Source organism: Coccomyxa subellipsoidea (genome assembly GCF_000258705.1).
Source record: "Coccomyxa subellipsoidea C-169, whole genome shotgun sequence".
Lineage (NCBI taxonomy): Eukaryota > Viridiplantae > Chlorophyta > Trebouxiophyceae > Coccomyxaceae > Coccomyxa > Coccomyxa subellipsoidea.
This window is the reverse complement of record NW_005178036.1, coordinates 2,455,242-2,475,722: the sequence shown is the minus strand read 5'-3', so window position 1 is coordinate 2,475,722 and position 20,481 is coordinate 2,455,242. Positions and strand designations below refer to the sequence as shown.

The 20,481-nt window shown below is 52.4% G+C and overlaps 3 protein-coding genes across 3 annotated transcripts; 1 reads left to right on the top strand and 2 right to left on the bottom strand.

Annotated features, from left to right (window-relative positions):
* Nucleotides 1–382: 382 nt before the first annotated feature.
* Nucleotides 383–4,883, bottom strand: COCSUDRAFT_41952 (hypothetical protein; the record flags this gene model as incomplete). The annotated part of the gene is made up of 9 exons (XM_005648299.1): nt 383–447; nt 610–678; nt 988–1,195; nt 1,422–1,522; nt 2,292–2,447; nt 3,425–3,583; nt 4,193–4,299; nt 4,458–4,618; nt 4,740–4,883. The coding sequence occupies 9 exons, from the start codon at nt 4,881–4,883 to the stop codon at nt 383–385; spliced, it is 1,170 nt and encodes a 389-aa protein (XP_005648356.1).
* A 350-nt stretch (nt 4,884–5,233) lies between these two features.
* COCSUDRAFT_47447 (hypothetical protein) lies at nt 5,234–10,436 on the top strand. Its single transcript, XM_005648298.1, has 11 exons — nt 5,234–5,589; nt 5,762–5,888; nt 5,997–6,112; nt 6,265–6,332; nt 6,512–6,610; nt 6,833–7,074; nt 7,449–7,702; nt 7,988–8,088; nt 8,354–8,475; nt 8,718–8,880; nt 9,114–10,436. The coding sequence occupies exons 1-11, from the start codon at nt 5,352–5,354 to the stop codon at nt 9,222–9,224; spliced, it is 1,641 nt and encodes a 546-aa protein (XP_005648355.1). The 5' UTR covers nt 5,234–5,351; the 3' UTR covers nt 9,225–10,436.
* Nucleotides 10,273–20,476, bottom strand: COCSUDRAFT_41950 (Six-hairpin glycosidase; the record flags this gene model as incomplete). Its single annotated transcript, XM_005648297.1, has 23 exons — nt 10,273–10,461; nt 10,788–11,033; nt 11,337–11,484; nt 11,819–11,928; nt 12,203–12,433; nt 12,773–12,951; nt 13,304–13,394; nt 13,649–13,780; nt 14,009–14,094; nt 14,431–14,596; nt 14,897–15,120; nt 15,451–15,720; nt 16,042–16,240; nt 16,494–16,693; nt 17,127–17,316; nt 17,560–17,725; nt 17,969–18,132; nt 18,413–18,542; nt 18,904–19,097; nt 19,370–19,510; nt 19,679–19,856; nt 20,137–20,213; nt 20,333–20,476. The coding sequence occupies 23 exons, from the start codon at nt 20,474–20,476 to the stop codon at nt 10,273–10,275; spliced, it is 3,855 nt and encodes a 1,284-aa protein (XP_005648354.1).
* Nucleotides 20,477–20,481: the final 5 nt, after the last annotated feature.

The window sequence follows — 20,481 nt, the reverse complement described above, 5'->3', positions numbered from 1 at the left end:
CGCTACCTGGACTTTTATCTATCTGGATACCCGCACCGGCTGCAGCGGAGTTATTGGCCACCACTGTGTTCCACATTAATATGGCTCCTTGCAAAAGTTTGAGCCCACCAGCACCATAAACGGCCCTGTAAATTCAAAAAAAACGCCATGCCTTGAGAAAAAACTTGGTTTGATGTGCATCTGTATTGTGACGCTTTGTGGTGGGCAGTGCCAGCATTTCTTCAGTCTGCGGGAAAACATTGTTGCAGAGTATCTAGACTCAAAGCAAGCCAGTGAAATCCCTTTGCAACACGCGTGACTTTTTCAACCTAATGTTTAGACTCTAGAGTATATCTGCTTACTGTAACAAAAAACAAACTGAATGGTTGTGATATTTATTGGCTCACTTGTTGCCGACAATTTCTGAGTCGAAGATGTAGCATCCAGCAAAGAAGGTGAAAATGCCGCCTCCATATAGATCTGCTATATTATCGTTGAACACCGAATTTCGAAAAGTGAGGTTTGAAGACACCTCATTAATGGCACCACCAAAAGATTTGGCATGATTTTTAATCACAGTGATGTTTGTGAAATCCGCAAGTGCTAGTGTTGCCTCAATATGCATTGCACCTCCATCGAGAGTTGCATAGTTATTTTGGAACCATGTGTCTGCCATTCCCAGACCAACGCTGGCGCTTGCTGCACATACACAAAAGACCTAGATCATCCATCAGCACTTTCATGTCTTCTAGTTATCAAGAAAACGGCTTGTCGCATTATTTGTGTATGTGTCACTGACCTTTATCATTGCATGTTGTGCACGTTGAATATATTGTGTAGAATTTGTGTAGATTGCTTGTTCCAAGGGTAGAAGGTTTTGTAACGGTTGCAATGCCATGTAGGTGACACGGGAATAAGCTTGTAAATTTGAGTCCAAAGAAAGTTTTCAAAATTATATTGACCAGCCACTATTGGAATTTTGCTGAGAATTTGTTGGATTGAACGCACTCATAATGGCGCCGCCACGGCCGGCTCCGTTCTGAACTGCATAGTTGCCGTCAAAGAGGCAGTCCTGAATCGCAAGGATGGAGCTGCTCACGAACATAGCTCCACCGCTGTCAGCCACATTTTGCGTGAAGGTGCAGCCGGTAAATCTCGGAAAGCCACCTGCCCCATTGACATATATCGCGCCGCCACCAACACTTCCGGGCACTGCCTGTGAGAAGAACATCAATACTATCAATACTGACTTAAGCTGGACATCTGCATGCATCATCTTACATGCACCTTGATGCGCACTACAGGGCCGTTTGCCATGTGAAAAATCTGATACAACGAAAAAATTTTGCTTGGTTTTAAATACACCAGAGTTTATAGCAGATTTACAAGGCCGTGAGTAAGTAAGGCTCTCTCTCTCTTCTCCCTTAGACTGAGTATCTCACCGTATTGTTATGGAAGGTGACATAGCTGATCACTGGGGAGGCGCTGCTTGAGAACAGCATGGCGCCCCCTCCTGTAGCAGAGCCACCCTGGATGGTAAGGCCTGCACACAGATGCACCAGCAGATTAGTGGCAGATAGTCTTACATGTCCAGGCATCTATGGATTCTCCTGCCACTTCAAGCGGACATTCATTCTGCTCCCGACAGACATGGCACATATCATGCAGTTTGACGGTTCCTAAGGGTCTCTTTAAAGATGGCCATGCCATTTAAGGGATTAACCAAGGAGCCTCCAAATAAGCACACACAGCGCTGTGGCAGTCAAGCGCTACCCAGACTCCGCATTCTGAAGAATAAGGGCTGCACCGAAGAGACTTGCAATGGGGTGACTTTGCCCAGCATCCCAAACGGTCATGTCATATTTGCAAGCTGCACACAATTCAACACCGAGCTTGCTTTCTCACAACAACGCACCCACATGCAAAAGATGGCAAGGCCTAAAATTCAACTTTGGCCCAGATTGGTATATTTTGCCTCTACTCATGGATGCTCAAGATTGCACGATACATAACAGAGGCAGAAGCAGTTGCCCATGCCTGCCACAGTCAAACGTTAGGGGCAGCCTGGGGCTTGCCTGGTACCCTTCGAAACACTGACGGACGCATGGAACGACGGCCCCTAGGCTATTACTAAGGGACTGGCACCTCAGGGATCAGGGCAGGATTCCACTGACACCCACAGATATCAGGGATTTGGCTTTTGGGTATCAGGGCATCGCCCCATGGCCACATCGTTGTGACTCAGCGCACCCTAAAATTTGACTTGAATGGGGTCCTCTGGTGGCTCAGAATTAGGTAAGATGGTGTCGCACCGCTGATTGTTGTCAGAGAAGACTCAGTGGTGAACGAGAAGGCTCTGCCTGATCCCTGCATGTCTATGATTGTGTGGGCTGCCCCTGCCAAGGAAGCCACGCGCAGTTCAGGAGTTCCGAATGTCAGGCCGTTGTTGCCTGCACCCGTATAGGTTCCTGCATGCACACCACAAAAGTGTCAGCCATGCATCGCTTGAAACAATTAGCAGCTAATTTGCTCAGTTTTTCCTCATGGCTGATCACTTCTTGCCATCGCCTGGTTGGCTTCCCTCAGTTATTGTTATTATTATTACTATTATTATTATTACGATTACACGCTGTTCCTGCCAGAGACAAGGTGCGTCTGCAGCCAAGCTGCATGCTAAGGCTGCCACATATCCTACACATTGATGAAAATGCCACAGATCCATGCAAATGTGGCATGAACCATATCGCAGGAATGAAGTGCAGGCAGCTCTGACCATGCACAAGTCACGACAGTGTCCGCAGCTGCTAATAAAACGCAGCACTTTTCATCAGCAGCAGAAATGTTCTTTGCAAGGTGCGGGAAGGCAACTAATACTTTGTTAACAGGGCCTGTCAGGAATTGATAGGGCCTTTTGAAAAATTCAGGGTGGCCCAGGCAGCAATTCTTTGCGCCTCTGGGCAACCCAAGCAATTTCACCTTTGCACAGCGAATGGCTGGCACACCGGCAAATGGTGCTCTGTAGATCAGAAGTGCACTCCAGGCAGAACTGTAAAGGGCCTCAGCTTACATTAAGCGTGGTCCAGCTAGTGCTTTCTGGCACCCCTGGGAAGCCACAGGTGTTTGGCACTTGCCTAGCTCCTTGGGCATTGTACCGAGAAGGAGTGAGGCCGGACCAGCAGTCTATCCTAGAACCCCCAAGGCTGAAACATTTTACTCTGATTTGGGCATATTGGGTTCCCAAGCATTTAAGTTAAAAGCTTCCCTATTGCTCAGACCAATCCAAACTCAATTATAGCTCTCGTCCACCAATAGCACTGCACAGCCTCTACTAATAGCAATCATGCGCCGCCAAAACAGGGCTGGCTGGAGTCCACTAAACCACCACAGAGTGCTGGGGTTGAAGGGTTGCTTCATGTGCGCGCTGATCATGTAAGAGGAGATCTACCTGGCCCGATCCACAGGTAGCCCTGGTTGTAAATGCCAGCTGCAATACCGGAAGCAATGGTAGAGCAGGGTGATGTCCAGTCTCCACAGCCTGGGGCAGTGCTGCCGTAGGGGGCAGGGTACACGTAGTAGTTCCCCGGGTCAGTCACATCCGCAGTGCCTGCAAGCAGAAGACATCATTGCCGTCAGCTGCTGTAAATCCATGCAAACAGTTCAGTGCAAATGTCGCTTGCCTATGTGGAAGGAGGTGTCGAGGCCTCCTGCAAGGGCCCTGCCACATCGGGGCGTTGGGCAAAGACATCAGGCGAATTGATCAGGGTTTGACCAGGGTTCACTGAGATCTCAAGTTGCCCCTGAAGCTTGACGTAATCAGGCTAGGGCAAAATTCCCTCCTGTCTTGCAGCAAATAGCCCAGGGTATCCCTGACCTGAAAAGAAAAGACATTTTGGCAGCAGAAAAAGCTAATTAGAGCGTACTCTGACTACGTTTGCTTGTTCAGCCAGGAGCAGGGGTGGCATCTAAACTGACAGACTACCTTGCCAAAGTTCTTGGGGCTTCCCTGCAACATGCCTCCGAGCCCTGACGGCTACTGTCAAGCACTGAAGGGATCCCCAGGGGCTGTAAAACCCAGAAAAATGACAGATTTCAACAGCACCGCCAAACTTAATTGCATGGCTGTCCAGAATGGTTGCATCCGTGTTGCACACTTCGGCGCACTGCCACACAAATAGACAACCCTTGAAATGGCATGTGGCTTTTTGGTCATCACCTGCATTGGTGTCCTGGGACTGTTGAGGCGTGCTCATGGCCATGGTGGTGCCATTTGCATAGGCCGCTGTCACCCTGTAGAAGTTGCCTATCGCCAGCAGCCGGCGCCTGCAGATGCACATCCCCAATTGACCTCGATGCTTATAGTGATGAGTGCCTCCATTGTACAGCAAAATGCCATCCATCAGAGCAAAATGGCCTGATCAACCACAAATGCTTGCACTGTCTTTGCGCATCCTGCAAGCCCAACAAGCGACTGAGCCTACCTTCCAGATATTGTGCTGGGGTCTGTTGTGGTCAGGTCTGTGCAGGTGAGGCACAGTGGAGCGATTGAAGGCGATGACAACTGCTGAACGCCAGATGTGAAGTTCACGTCTGTCGCATACTCTACCACGTATTGGGCAGATGGAAGAGCGGGCCAGACCACCTGCGAAACAGTCCACGTTCAGAATAGTTGGCACCAACAGTCTGCAGTCACCGTCACAATCTGCTGTTGCGCTTCAGTAATATGATTGCGTCAGCAAAGCTTCTGGTTCTTCTGTGATTACCTGTGTGCTACCGTCTGAAAGGATCACCGAGAAGGACCAAAAGTTCACGGCTCCGGCAGGAAGGAGAGCGAGAACTGCGGCGGTGGCGAAGACAACCCACAGTGCCGTCTTCCTCTCACGACCTGTCGAGATCCTTTGCCTCATCTGGAAATTTCGTGCTGACCTGGTCTGTGTATAGTATTGTGCAGGTCTCAACACTGTAATAAAATATGAGCCGGCTCGATAGTGCTTGCGCTGCAGGAATTGGCAGCATCAGCGAGGGCCGTCGCCTGTAACGGACGGCCAGCGAAAATGCATATTGAACTATATCGCTGATCTACGGCACACCAGACAAGAGAAGGCAAGCGACCATTTTAAAAGCAAGGCAGTCCAAGAATAGACGATGAGGTCGTCACGCCGGCAGACTCCAATCCAATCGTCACAGAAACGCCTCGAGACAGGTGCCGCATGCCAGACAGATGCTCATTTCTGCCCAGCTTGATCACAGATTGAGCACCATGCGGTCCCCAAAACAACCTTGTTCTACTCTGATATTGCAAATCTGTCTCGAGCGGGGTATTTTGCACGATCGGCATCTGTGATGGAGCAAGCATCTGTATTTGCACAAACAAGATGCTGCAGCACGGCAGATTTATCCTGCTTCTGATCGGAGTCATCACATTTGTGCTTACACTCTCTTCTATAAATCTCTTGTCGAAGAGCATTGCCGCACAACATTACGCATCTCTCGGAGCACAGTCAGAGGAAGGGCAGACAGACTGGCTACGGTTCTTGGACCGGGCAGAAGCTAATATCGGCAGCCATCTTCCACAATTCTTGCATCATGAAAGCCAGCGGAATGTCATTACAGGTCAGTAAGAGCATAATGTTTTATGAGCTGGGCCACCGCCTGAACAAGCTCAGCTGAATCACTGACCTGATCCTGCTTCACTATTCTTGTCTTTGTGCTCCTGTTGTTACAAATCGGCATTGAGTGTGGTTATGGTATTTCCAAAGCAATTTATGTCTGCTTGCACCCACAGAGGAGACCAGGAAGAGCAGTGGAGCAGAGTCCCAGCCGCGCAGCAGCAGGGCCCAGATGCTGCAACCACCCTTGTCTAATAAGAAAGCTTCGGACAGGAAGATCTGCAAGATGCTGCCCAATACAGAGTGCGATATCCCAACAACCTGTGCTGCAGTTAGTGCATGCCTGGCAAGGTCAGCACCACCACAGTCCTGGTCATGCATATTGGTGACAGTCTCACTGGACTGCTGCAGTTACTGGGGCGAAGCAATTGTATGGGGTCCCCAAAACAAGGTAGACAGTGCGGAGGAGTGCTGTCAGCAATGCGCCAACTACAGCCCTGCCTCTGAGGACGACATGGATTGCAATGGTATGCAATTCCATGCGCATGTGCTGTTTTATAAGTCTCAGTAAGATGATTATCAAACCCTTACCCGCAAGCAAGGGCCTAGCCTCTAATACTGCTCACTCCGATTTTTGTTCCCAAGAATGGCCTGAGATGCTTATGCATGCTTTGCGCAGTCTGGGTGTGGTGCGGCGACAAGGAGCGCTGCAAAGGATCATACAGGGACTGCTGGCTCAAGCACCTGGTGAGGAACCTAGGCTTGTCAGGCCCATAAGCACACATCACAATTGTTCGCTCTCAATGTTACTGCACATTTTTATGGACCATTTCAGGCTGGCAGAGTGCATACAAGGGATATGGAAGGACCTGCACCTGCAATTACTAGTGCTGATTTGGATCAGTGAGGCTCTTTATGGCTGACAGGCGCACCCAGAGGCTGTGAACCCAGCGACAGGGCCCAAAGTGCCGTGGACAAGTGGCTTGTCCGGGGTCGACAACAGCATGGACGATGATCCTAAGCAGGTGACTCGTCAGCGTCAATATGGATCTTTATCAAGAGCATGCGGCTGTTCCGCTGTGCTGTTTCAGATCTGGACCACTCGATTGCTACCTACAGACTGAAATCTGGGAGATCCTAGCGTTTTGTACTTGCTACCGCTTTCTTGGGCTTCACATTTCATTTGGATGGCAGCTTGTCCCACACGCACATGTGACACTCGTTCAGGACAGTTGTACATGCGGCAGGTTGGGGGCGGGGAGCGGCGCTACCACGTGGTGGTAACGGCGCAGGGGAGCGCGGTGCACTGGCAGGCGCGCGTGCACTACTACTGGTACGTCAAGACGCGCGCGCAGTGCGTGGAGCAGCTTGGCGTGGACTGCCAGATGGGCGGCTTCACGCGCATCCTGCACTCCGGCCGCGCCGACGAGCTCATGGATGAGATTCCCACCCATGTGGTCGAGCCGCTGCAGGACCGGGACAACAAGGGGTGCGCTGCCGCCAGCTGTGTCTTGCCGATTTGCGATTTTTGTGCTTTTGCCTGGGTCCACTCAGCTACTGCTCGCCTGCGGTCTTTAGATGATTTCGGCGAGTTCACCATGAAATTATATATTTTACAGCTGGATTGATGCTGCTGCATTATGCCAAGGCCCTCATTCTGTTGTGTCTGGCTGCATTCCAAATGTGCTTGCTCAATTGATGTCCACCTGCAGTGTTACCTTCATGGCAACCCTGACAAGTAGATGCTCTTGTCATCACTGGTGCCGTTTGAAGCCAACAGATCTGGCTGGAATCTGCAGTACTCTGTTCTTACTTAGTGGTTAGTGATCAGCTATGTGCTGACAGCTAGGTTGGTGCTGGCAGGTATGTGGTGCTGAACCGGCCGTACGCGTTCGTCCAGTGGCTGCGCACGGCGGTGTTTCCCGAGCGCTACGTGCTTATGAGCGAGCCGGACCACCTGTGGCTGCGGCCCATGCCCAACCTTATGCTCGGCAACCACCGTCCGGCGGCTTTCCCCTTCTTCTACATCGAGCCGGCCAAGAAGGACTTCCAGCGCCTGACCGAGAAATTCACAGGGCCCCTCTCTCTGAAGCAGGCCGAGTCCATCGCGCCCATGGGTGAGATTCGACAAAGTACCTCAGTACCTGTCCTGTTGGTGTCAACATCTGAGCAGAGGGGTGTATGATAAAGATTGAGACAAGACAAGTTTTCTGATGCCACAATTGCTCGCTCTGGGGCAAAGAACCTATGGTGCATGGCAAATTCCGTTCCTCAAGCACACCCTTGACAGGGTACTTGAGAAAAGGTTCAATCTGGCGGGGGATGCTAGTGATGCGTGCAGCAGAGAATATGATAAATGCTCGCAACTCTTAAAAGCTCTGATCAAGTGGTGTGTTATGTAGGTAACGCTCCAACGCTGATGAGCCTGAAGAGCCTGAGGAAGGTGGCGCCCACCTGGATGAATGTGTCAAAGGCCATCTTTGATGACAAGGAGGCCCACGAGGTATGGCATGAGCACATTTTCAGTCGTCTTTCTACAGTTAGGTGATTGCTTGCTTGCGGATCCACCGATTAACGTGGGCAGCTCTCAAAAGTAAAAGGGGGACTCTTCGGCTCAGAGCTTGGTTTTTTGTGTCGGTCCTTGTCTTTGCTAATTGCCTTGCATCCTATCAATGTTTCCTTTGCGAGACAGCGCATGCGTATCGCCTCTATTCCGCTGGTTGGATCAAGGATGCTCTGTGAGAGTTTGGAGTGCTGGTGTGGCTCAGGCATGGGGGTGGGTGCTGGAGATGTACGCCTTCACCATAGCCTGCTACATGGAGGGGCTGCCCACGGCCTCACTCCACATCAAGATGATGGCGCAGCCGCCCTGGGACACCAAGCTCTGGCCGTGAGCTCCCTGCCCACCCCTGACTAGCTGCTTGGAGAGTCCTTGCATAATGGCTCATTTCAAACCATGGCTACTCACCTGTACAGGACACCCCTGTTCTTGTATGGCTTTAAACAGGGCATTGAATTAAGATCTGTAATGGAGCGCTGGACGTCAGGCACTTTGGGTACCTGGACAAATTACTCACAGCACTTCTCCCATGACTGACTTCTGGGATAGAGGCGCGTGTCATGTTTGTGCAGGTACTATCTGCTGCACTACACGTATGGCATGGACTACAATGCAACGACAGGGGAGCACATGCCGGGAAAGTACGGGGAATGGCGATTTGACAAGCGCAGCTACGCTCAAGTGCCGCCACCGCGCCACCTGGATGCACCCCCTGACCTCGTCAGCAATGAGCTGGTATGAAACTCCATTATTATACAAGACCATGCTACGACAAGAACCATACTATAGTGCTGATGTTGCATGTTTACAGGCAATCCCACGTGCAGTAGTCCTGACCAGATCTGCAAATCTGTATGCATACAGATGGCTGGAGAGCAGGTGCTTAGAGGCACTGTTTGGGAGATTAGATCATAGCAGGAAGAGTGAAACAAAATGGCCAGCAGCTGATTCCGTGGAATGCTGTGCAGGTGCGCAAACTCATTGATGTCATCAACGAGGCGACCAGTGCCATCCCTGGCTGGGACGACTATGCAGCGACGGGCGTTGCAAAGCAATTGTGGAATGGAAATTTCAGGTAGCACCATTGCGACCGATAACTGGTGTCCAGAATCTGATCCTCAAACGCAGTCTGATGAGGAAGGGGCCAGTCCATTTGAACTCTGCAGTACCATATGTCAGGTGCATGAGGGTTGGAGAACAGCAAAAACCAGAATTAAGAATTGAACTGATTTGAAACTGTGCAGTGGGTAGCTTCAGTTCTTTGGGCTGGTTGCCATGTTTTACCAAGCAACTCCGCCCGTGGTTTTGCACTATGTCAGTAGTCACTGCTTCGAGTTGTCCAGAATTTGGTAGACCAAAGGAACTGTGAGCTCTCGATCAAGGCGATGTTTGCTACATATTGCGCTTGCTGTATAATTTTGAAATGTGGTGACCATTTTGCAAAGGGAAGGAAGCCAAAAAAATGCAGTGTGGCAGGTCCGTATCAGGATGTCAGAATTGACTTGCCGTACAGCCTTTTAATAATTAACGAAGTGCTCCGGGAAATTTCTAGCCTTCAATGATAATACATGCACACCAGAACTCTCTACCTCCCCTCTCATCTCAGTGTCTGATAGCAAAACAGATGGCGCAAACAACCCTGTCACCCTAATCAAACCCCGTCACATAATCAATTACTTGTCCTCGATACACCCACTCAACCTATCGCCCACTGCTTGACCTGTGAGGGAAGGTCGCATAAGACCTCCTGGGCAAATAGCCGCAAAGAAGTCAACTATTATTGAATGCTGGATAGGTATACTGGTGTCATGCACATTGTTCAGGTCCTTTGATTCCTACCTAGGAAATTTATATGGCCACACGCCACTGTTCTGGACAATTCAGGACTCGATCAGGACATCATGCAGCACCACAAGCATGTTGTGCCTTGCAGGTTCTACTCTGCCACCAGCCCTTCTATTCCTACACTTTGGGGTTCCCTGACATTCATCATGACTCGCAATGGACCTCAAAGGTGCATCCACACCGGGTCGCATTCCCGGAAAACGCCACCGCTCCTTTGCCAGAGCGCACAATGCTGCATGCAGTCTCACTTACTAGGCGCCTCTCAATGAGGTCAAATTGCGTCTAGAGGTGGGAGTCGCAGATGGCGGCATCGCGTGCGAGGATGCCGTAGCCCTGCAGGCACTGGTCGTAGGTGCCCGTGACCTGGTTGAGGCCGGCCAGCGCGCCAGTCAGGCCCACGTTGTTGTCGATGGCCACCCACGTGTCGTTGCTCGACCGGTTGTCGTCGAAGAAGTCCCACGTGCGCGGGTCCTGAATAAACGCACACACAGCATGTGTCAGCCCGAGAAAGCATCACGGAGAGCATTGCACAGATCCTGATCCAACGCTCACACTGCATGCCTCAGCAGCCGGGATGGCATTGCACAGCGAAGGGTTAGAAGTCCACAATCTGCAGGCAACCTGCAGGGTACCAAACTGCCTGGACATCATTAAAGCTGAGGCGCTCAGCACATGGCTCTGCGCATGCTCAAGTTTTGGACATCTGTAAGAGCAGTGTCTTCCGACAAATGCCAGGCACTCGATGCCACACTTATGCAGCAGATGAAGTTGTGGAAAGGCAGGCGGGTGGGCCGCACCATGACGAGGGCGCCGGTGAGGGTGTGAGGGTTGGGGGTGGGGTTGTAGAGGGCAGTGATGGCGCTGCAGTTCTGGGGCGGGCTGGGGCAGGAGGCCCCCCTGTCATGCACCCGCTGGGGGGTCCCCTTCTTCGCGCCGAGGCCGGTGACATAAGACACGTCGTGGTCGCCCAGTATGTAGCGCATCTGCTTGCGCGTCCAGCAGATGTACTTCTGGCTCTTCAGCCCGTCACTGTACCTCACCGTCTGCAGACACAGCATCCCAGGGTCATTTCAAGCCAGTCAAGGCTCCCTTCCCTGAGAATTTGTGTTTTTTAACTCCTACAGTACCTCAGCTGATACCACAAGATTCAGGAATACAGTGCAAGTCTTTGGCATGCTGACGGTTGGCACACAACAGGAAGTGTAACAACAGAAGAAGTCCATCTATCGACGCATCCACTGGCCACAGCAACACGAGGCGCCAAGAGCATCAGGCATGACAAGCAAGCATGCACGTAAAGTCATTACAGATATGACAATTGAGACATGCAGGATTGAGAGACGGACCTCGAAGGGTTTGGGGGCGATGGCTGGCGGCTGGATGGCCTGGCCGTAGATTACGGACACGAGCGCTGCGTTCATGGTCTGCCCAAGCGCCGGGTTGAAGCGGTTGTAAGCGCGGCCCAGCGGCGTGTAGCTTATCGTGTCCCCAGAGCTGCGAACAGCATGAAACTTCTTGTAAGAGATGCACAATCCAAGGCATTCCTTAATAGATGCACTAGGCAGTACCTGACAAGCACAGGCCCAGACAGTGAACATGAAGATTGCGACTAGCACAGCTTCTGAGAGTTCAGACTGAGGTAGCATGGGAATTTTGGCTTGGGTGATCCATTGTTCTGTATAGGTAGATGTAAACAATGCCATAAGGAGTCATCCGTGCAAGTGTCCACCTTCTTGCAGGCAAGCCTAGAAAGCGCATTAAAAACACAGGCATTCCTGGGAATGTACCAAAAGTTGAGTAGCAGGCCAAGCATGTGGGGAGCATTCACCTGCAGAGCCACTTTTGGAGGTAGGCCTGGGCCTCGCTGTGGAACTGGGGGTTGTCTGTCAGCATGGCCAGCATCACTGTTGTCGGGTATATCATGTTGTCCCAGTCAATCTGCACCACCCAGTAACCAGTCAATGCATCTTGGCTTCCCAGTGCTGAATGTCAAGATTCCCATATGACCTTCAAGAACTTTTCGCATGATAAGGTGGCCAGTGCATTGTCGAAGAACACAGGTGTGGTATTTTGCGCAACAATGCTTGCGCATGCCATGGAGAAGAATCGCTCGCTCACCTTCATACCCTCTCATTTATTCAAGCGTAGCTTAATGGATAATAATATATCAATAATATGCCCGAGGGAAAAGGGCTGCAAAAGGGCTGCTCACCAGGTAGCGGGTGTCAAGGTCGCCCTCAAGGTCCTTGTGGGTGCGGTAGAAGCCGTAGGCGTCGCTGAGATAGTTGGGGTCCCCCGAGGCCCGGAACATCCAGCTGGCGGCCCACGCCATGTCATCGCGCCAGCTGGTGCTGTTGTACCAATACACCATGCTGCCACGGAAAGCCACGTCTGGCTGCTTGCAGGAGGGCTTTATGGGGTTGCTCAGCCGCGCCGTCGGGTCCTGCAGCATGTTTGCAACGTCAAGCTTCACTCAAAGAGCTCTGAAATCGCTGTCATTCAGCGGGATTCGTTCAGTAGGTGGCAGACAATCAAGCATATGCATTGGACCTTCAGCTTCCAGGTGAAGAGTGACAGGAATAGGCTTTCGAAGCCCATGATGCTTGTTGCATCCTCTGCGCAGGGCTAAGCCCCAAAGGACGCTTAAAGGCATGCACAGGGCACCTCCATACTCAATTGTTATTTTGCAGTCATTTAATTCCTATTAAGCAGCAGAGAACTGTGGCATCTGCAGGCTTCGGAGAACCCAACAAGAGGGTGCAGAATAGGGCGGATGACTGACCGGTGGTGCGCAGGCGTAGAGGAACTGGTCGCTCCACATACCCTTCTTGCGGCTGACGGCCGCGTACAGGTCCAGCGCCTCGCGCATCAGCTTGTTGGAGTACTTGTCATCAACCCCTTGAAACACCATCGCCGTGGACGCTAGTGCCGCCACTATCTGGCCCCCAAGATCCGACGTGCCTGTTTTGACCCAACTACCTCATCTCAGCACCAAAACGCTGCCACGAACATAGTACATATTCAAACCGTGGATCTAGCTAAAGCCCACAGCTTCACCTCAGCATAACAACGACGCCGCAAACACTGCACACAGGAACAAGCCTGGGAACCGATTCCCATCAGCTGAGTCATATGTCATAGGTCCAGCAAGCCAGTTGTGTGCTTTGAAATAGGCTCGCTGATCTCCCTTGAAAGACCAAATATACCTGGATTTGCTCGTAATGTGCACAAAGCCTTCAATTGCACTAGAGGGGACATTTGCAAAGAGATCAAGACTGCGCAAGCTAGGGGATTGATGGAGGAAGACTCGCACCGTTCTTGGTGGGAACATAGTAGACCGGGCGCTTGTCTCTGAAGTTCTCAGGCCGGTCCCATCTGCCGCGGTCCACCGAGTAATTTCCCACCTGAAGATATACACCCAAACTACCATTACCGCTGGACATGAAAGTCATCACCAACCTTGCTGCTGCTGCAGAGCTCAAGTCAGCTGCATGTGCTAGAACAACCTCTAGTAGAGTGAGCCCCGTAGGTGACTGCCCTGTCTTGTCATGCATCTTGCCACAGAATTCAGTGGTTTCCGCCCAGCACATGCAAAAGGGCATACTTCAGTGAACTGAGTCTTGCAGAGAAGCCCCTCTGGGATGGGAAAGATGTGCACCTGGTAGGCAATGTTGTACTCGGGGTAGCGCTGCCCGGCCTTGGTCTGCTTGGCCAGCGTGCGCAGCAGGTAGTCCGTGCCCCATTTCAGCGTCTCCAGCCCATCAGCCGTCGTGTTCGCCTTCGCATACCCCTGCAATCCGACAAACATGAGTGAGAATACGCTCACAGGTGTCTTTGTGGCACACACATGAATCCCGACGCAGCATGCTCTTGCCTTGTAACTTCTGCATGCCTCTTTAAAAGGCACGGCTCGGATCATCTGAGCGTGCTGTAAATTTTTCCCTCTAGGAGATCATGCACGTTGATAGGAAGCAAGCGAATTGCACATTTTTTTCTTTCAGGAAGCCAGAGGTCTCACATGAGGGAACTCGAGCATGCCCCAGGCCAGCATGGTCATGGAGAAGGCCGTGGGGATGGTCATCTTCAGCGTGCCCGCCTGCCCACCTGGATGCGCAATCAAGATTGATTCAGCAACATGCATTGCACTTCTTTTAAATGAGACCTGCTCAGCCAGAAAGCAAGGTGAGACCCTACACCCTACACCATTGCACGTAAAGGGAAAGCAACTTTAGGGTCTCTCAATTTCTCCTCTACGTGGAAAAGCAGCCAAATATAAACTAGCATAATCGGAGCTTTAATTTGAGCTGCATGGGCAGCACTTTGACAAGTGTTCAAGCACCAATCACATTCCGCCTGAAGGTAAATAACGCAATCCAGCAATGCCAAAACTTCCGTACATAACGCAGCATAAGGCAGAAGCATGCCGTGGCGGCTGCGCACCGGTCATGAATCCACCGGTCATGTTGCCAAAGCCCTGCGCCTTGGGGCCAGCTTCCTGCAGGAAGGCTGGGCCGCGCCAGGGGATGCTGTAGTTGCCCGGCAGCGCGCCAACCCGCTCAGCATCGTAGAAGCGGTACGTCATGCCCATGATGCCGCTGTAGTCATACTGCGCAAGCAGGTCACCACACACCATCGGCCAAATGTAACATAGAGAGTTTGACACTGGTAAATTTAGTGCAGTTTTGTGCACGCTATGGCATACTTGGTCGCGTAATCTGAACCATGCACCTATATTTAGGTATATTTAGGGTGAAACCTGAAATATAATGCGAATCAGGCCTTGATCATGATGGCAGATATTAGTCTGTTGGGGTGTGCGGGCACCGGGGCCAAGGCCATAAGTAAAACCCACAGCATATTGACAGCCAATCAAAAGAATAAAGACAAACAAATGCTTGAGGCGCACCTGCGTGGGATAGACGAGCCAGAGGAGGGTGATTGCCGCAATGCCGCAGAGGGAGGAGATGAGGAAGCAGAGCGTGCATGCCCAGCGTAGCGTGGCGCCGCGGCCAATGAAGTTGTAGTGCAGGAGCAGGTAGGGCGGGATAGCACTGTAGATGATCCACACCAGCGATATGGACAGCGTCGTCACCACTGTGGGCCCCGTGAACACCTTGAACATGCCAAAACCTGCAGGGCGGGCATCAGCAGTCTCACACACCAGTCTGGTTGTAAACTGGTGGAAATCCCGCACAAAATATATCTGCTGCTGACAGTTCCTAGATATACATTGCCAGGACCAATCACTCACTGAGAGCCCACTCCTCCTTTTCCTCACTGAAACAGCAATGTTGACAGCATTGGTGGCAAGGGTGGCGCATAATCATGATACCCCAACAATGCAAAACATCAGATTTGTTTCTGGTGGAAGCAGGCAGCAGAGCTTCCTAGCACCGCAGCTACAATGGCACAAGGCTCATCAGAAATGTGCTTGGCAAGGCAATTCAGAAAGGATTGCACCGAGGGAGGCGAGGAGGCCGAGGAAGCAGATCATGGGCATCCACAGGTCTCCAATGGAGTTGGCGATCAGCATGCCGCGCCCCTTCAGCGTGGTCTTGAAGGTTATGCCCTTGCCCATGGTCGACCCCACGGCACGCCAGCAGGCCTTGACGAAGGTCCACCAGAGGATGTTGTTGGCCACGTTGGCAAACCAGAGCGGCTTGATGTGGTTGAACTTGCGCACGTAGTTGAGCACCATGTATTGCGCCAGGAAATACACCGTCAGACCCACTGCGCAGCAGCACACAAGACCACCGTCAAGATGCAACTTGTGAGCAGAGTAGAAACGTTTGCTCAAATAAAGCAATTGCTGCAGCTGCAATTACACAGGCTTGTGGGCTGCATTTCTGCCAATAAGGCAATCGCCTTTTGGACATTGCTGCACCTGTCTTCAAGGCTTAGTGCAAGGTGTGCTGTGGTGTGGAGATTCATCAGCATGAAAGAAAGGCACGAGGACACTACAGCAGCTGCCATCAAACCGCAGTAACTATGATAGACATGTGTGTACATGTGTGCTGCGATAAAGGGTTGATGAGATGGGAGAGGGCACACCTGCGGCCCACCAGGAGACGACGATGGGGAAGACACCGGCCCAGATGGTTACCAGGGGGATGGCGATGAACATGGGCGCAGTGATGGCACCCACAACGTAGGACCAGACTCCCGAGCAGTACATGAGGCGCTGGAACCAGCTGAGGTCCCTCTGGAACAGCGGGCAGTGCTCGTTGGACAATACGATCTGGAAATGACCCTGCCGCAGCACAGCATGCTTAGCACACATTCACCCCGCAGGCTCCTCTGTTGAAGAATATTCTCAAATAATTCTGAACCTCCGTACGGTATATACCACTTTGCTGTGATGCATACCACATGCAGCATGCACAAGAGCAGTGTGAGTTGAGGTCATGTAGGCAATAGAAGTACTGCTGTGCACAGGAAAGACAAGCAGCTGGATACCAGGTCCCAAGAGAGGATGATAAAGAGAAGCCTGAACAGGCGCGCACCTTGGCCCAGCGGGAGCGCTGCTGGAAGCAGTTTCTGACTTGCTCGGGCGCCTCTCCCACTGCCAGGTACTCCTCCACGTAACGGCACTTCCACTTGCGCTTGCGCAGCTCCATGCCCAGCGCATAGTCCTCCGTCAGCGTGTACTCCGGCGACCACCCCGCTTGCTCAAACGCCAGCGACCGCGTCAAGAAGTTGGTGCCTGCAAGAAGATCACACTGGGCAGGTCACACACATAGTTTGTAGAGTGCAGGCAGGCGCAAGTCGCCCTGAAGCGGTAGATCGTGGGCGCTGTTTGGTTCAACAGATTACCGTAGTGCAATCGCCCACTTGGGCCTTCCCAGACATTACAGTGGGCACCTCAGAAGGACTGTTGGGCAGGGTTTGCGGACCGTGAGCTGCCATGCTGCAGCTGGTGCCTGTCCGTGCCTCTGCTGCCTCAGATGGCCAAAGCAATCCACACAACACATTGCAAGGGCTCCAGATGCCCCCAGCGGGGCACCACAAGTGACTCAGGAGTGATGTAGCAAGCAACTACTTTACATCATTATGACACTTGTTGATGCTAGTTCCCTGACTCACTCCCATGGTATGTGCAGCATCTAGAGCCAAGAGGGATTGTGTGGCATGCGCACCTGTGCAGGAGATGAAGCCGAGGGCGTCGTAGCCGTGCTGCGCGTACTCCCAGAACTGGATGTTGCCGTGGTTGAAGATGTCCGCGCTGGGGTTCAGGTTGTTGAAGGCCTGGGGCGACAGCACCATGCCCACATCGTCGCCCGCGTCAAACAGCGGCAGCGTCTTCAGGAAAAAGTCCGGGTTGGCCACCTGCGCACAGCAGTGCAGCCAGTCAAGCTACTAATTGCAGCACGCTGTAGCCATCCTGAGCTGTTTTTGTGAGTGTGTTATGAGGTCAGCATGCCTGCAGGGGACCTGTTGCTAGGATATGCCCACAACAAGCTTCTCAAGCATGCAAAGAGCATGTCTGGACAGTCAAATATGCTCAAGCTGGGCCTTGGATGATGTGGTTTAGATCTGGATAGATCTAACAGGACGATCAGGAGGGCTGACCTGGTCGGCATCGAAGATGCAGGTGATCTCGTTGGCGGGGATGGGCGTGCCCACAGGGTAGATGTGGGACAGGCAGTTGTTCAGATTGGCTGACTTGCCATTCATCTCGCCTGACTTCCTCATGCGCCCGCTCACGTAGATGATCTCTGGGCCCATCTGCTCACACCTGCCCGCACATGCACATTGCTCTCGACAGCTGTCATGCAATGCCAAGTTTCCTTGATTGCATCACTGGCCAGGAGAGACGCTGTTCCAACCATAAATTCCCCCTTGCTATTACCGTAAACCCAAACATGTTGTACTGAAATACAGGCAAGATGGAGGAACCTCATGATGTGACTCTCGCTAATTCGTCCTTCATGTGATCCAGTGGCATGATGTCTGAGTCAGTAGGGCAAGGCGGGCGCACCACTTGCGCTTCAGGGGGTCCTTGCCATCGTCGCAGAGGTAGATGGTGAGGTCGCAGCCGGCAGGCAGCTTGGCGTTATAGGCCGCCTGCACCGTGCGCGCAGTGATCTCCAGCGGCTCCTTGTAGCACGGCACCAGCACGCGCACATGGTAGCGCCACTTCGTCTGCGCCAGGACACACCACATCAGTAATCCATGCTGGCACCTGGTGATATGGTCCATCTACAGCATGCAGAGCCACGCATGCAGGGAAAACAAGATCCCGCAACACAAATGGGCGAGCAAGCAACCGATCGGTCTGCCAGAGCACATACCTGACGCTGCTTTGGACCAGGAACCAGGAAAAGAGCGCTCAGATGGTTTCATCCCCGTGCAGCATTGCAAAGTGCAATACGCAATATTGACAGAAAAGTGAGTAAAGCAGAGGTGCACGGCAATTCCTCACCTTTGTAATGCCAGGGCTGCCCTCCTCCATTTCCAGCTTCTCATGCACAGGGTCCAGAATGATGTTCATGCCATACAAAATGGTGGAGGTGGCTCCCAGCATCTCCACGATCAGCACCATCCACCCATACCTGCCACAATTGAAAAAAGTTTTGCTAGCTGAAACAGATAGAATGCTTTGCTCAATGCGAGCTTTTTAAGAGCTGCTTTTGTGAGGTGCACCTTAGCTGACCATTGCAATCATAGAAATTCAGAATGTCAACTTCCTTGCTGCGCAGCACATTTGCGCACACGTGCAAAAGCATGAAAGAAATATCCATGCACAGACTCAGAGTTCAAGATTAGGGTAATGTAAGCCCAACTTACACTTCAAGCACCCACAGCAATGCATGGGCGGATCACAAGGTGCACAGGGTGCATTTGCAGTGTCAGCCAAAAATTGTCAACACGCCAAAATGCCGTCCGACTTTGATTGGTATTCAGGGCGCTCACCAGGTGTACTGGCCCAGGTCAAGGGTCTTGGTGATGCGGACCCACAGGTAGAAGCCCAGCGCCAGCACAAAGATGGACATCAGGGTCATGCCCACGGCGTTAAACTTCCATCCGCGCTTGAAGGGCCGCCTTGGCCACTCACCCTCCCCCTCCAGTCCCTCGCCGCTCTCACCTCGCTCCATCGCCTCCGCTCCCTGGATTCACAGCACGCCTCCCTTGGACGCTGCAAGCCGATGTGACTTGTTGCAAGACTACATGATCAGCAATCACAGCCTGCCAGCTGGCTAGCAAATCTGCTTCACGATGCAATGTTGACTTCAATATTACAATTGCGTTTAGATCGAGAGACTCCTAAGCATATAGTCAGCCACGACCAGCACAAGGAAAGTGTAGGCAAAAATGGGCTCACAGTCCTTCCAGATATGATGGGACTGCCAGCGTGTGGAAATCAAAGCATGCTGCGCACCTGGGGGGCATTTGCATTGAAGGGCGGCGGCACATACTCATCCGTCGGCTCCTCGTCAAGCAGAGGCACCTTCTTGCCCTTGAGCTTTGGGTTCATCTCCGCTGCGTAGCCGAAGGAATCGCAGCTCTTTGCGTATCCTCCCTGCAGCAATGACAGCGCACCCAATCATGCGCCAGTGCTGCCAATGGACACTGACACTCTATAGCTGTTGAGCACATAAGGCTGCAAGCTGGAGGCAGTAATCGCCCTGCCCACTTCATAGATGTCCAGTACAAGCCTGGCGATTGTGTGCCCCTGTCAGCGGCCTACCTTGCGCATGCCGCCGCCGCCAAGCAGCGCCTTGTCATCCCCGTCCATGTCATCGCCCAGGCGCATACTTCCGAAGGGGTGGATGCTGCCCCGGCCTGCCCCCAGCGATCCGTCCTGCTCCTCTGACACGTAGGAGTCAAAGTGCGGGTTGTCATACATCTCCAGGGCCTCCACCAGCCTGCATACCACAGCATTGTACGCTGTAAGTTCCTCTGGGCATACCAGTCTGCTCTCTGCAATGGTTTGGTGCATCGGTCACCAGGTGCAGTGCCCTGCCATTGCAGTGCCTGGTGAGAGGGAGTGTTCTAGGACTGTAATCTTGATCGTGCAGGTAACGTTGTTATCCAACCAAAAGGCCTTGCGCATGCATCCTGAACATTGGCACCAAGCAGCAAACTGCGGCTACCGCCTTGGAGTCGGTGCTTCAGGAGATGCATACGGGACACGAGGTTTTGTACCTCGCCAGCGATCCTATGCCCTCCTCCTTCGCCTTCCCTGATCCTGCAAAGCTCGGCGCTCCCCTTGCTGGATGCTCCTGCAAATGACGACAGCGTTCAGTCAGTCAGCACTGAGACGTGCTTAGGAAGTTGATGTGCCACACGATGCCGGTCCAAGCTTGCGGCCTGCCGCGCTTGCAGTATCGCAGACACGCACCGGATCGAAGTCAAAATTACGCATGCCGCCTTCGGTCTCGTCCATGTAGCTGTCCCTCCCACTAAAGGAACCTCCTTCGCTGTACCCATCATCGTAGGAGGCGTCCGCGTCTTTCCTAAACGACGGGCTGGCCTCTTCGCCCATCCTCC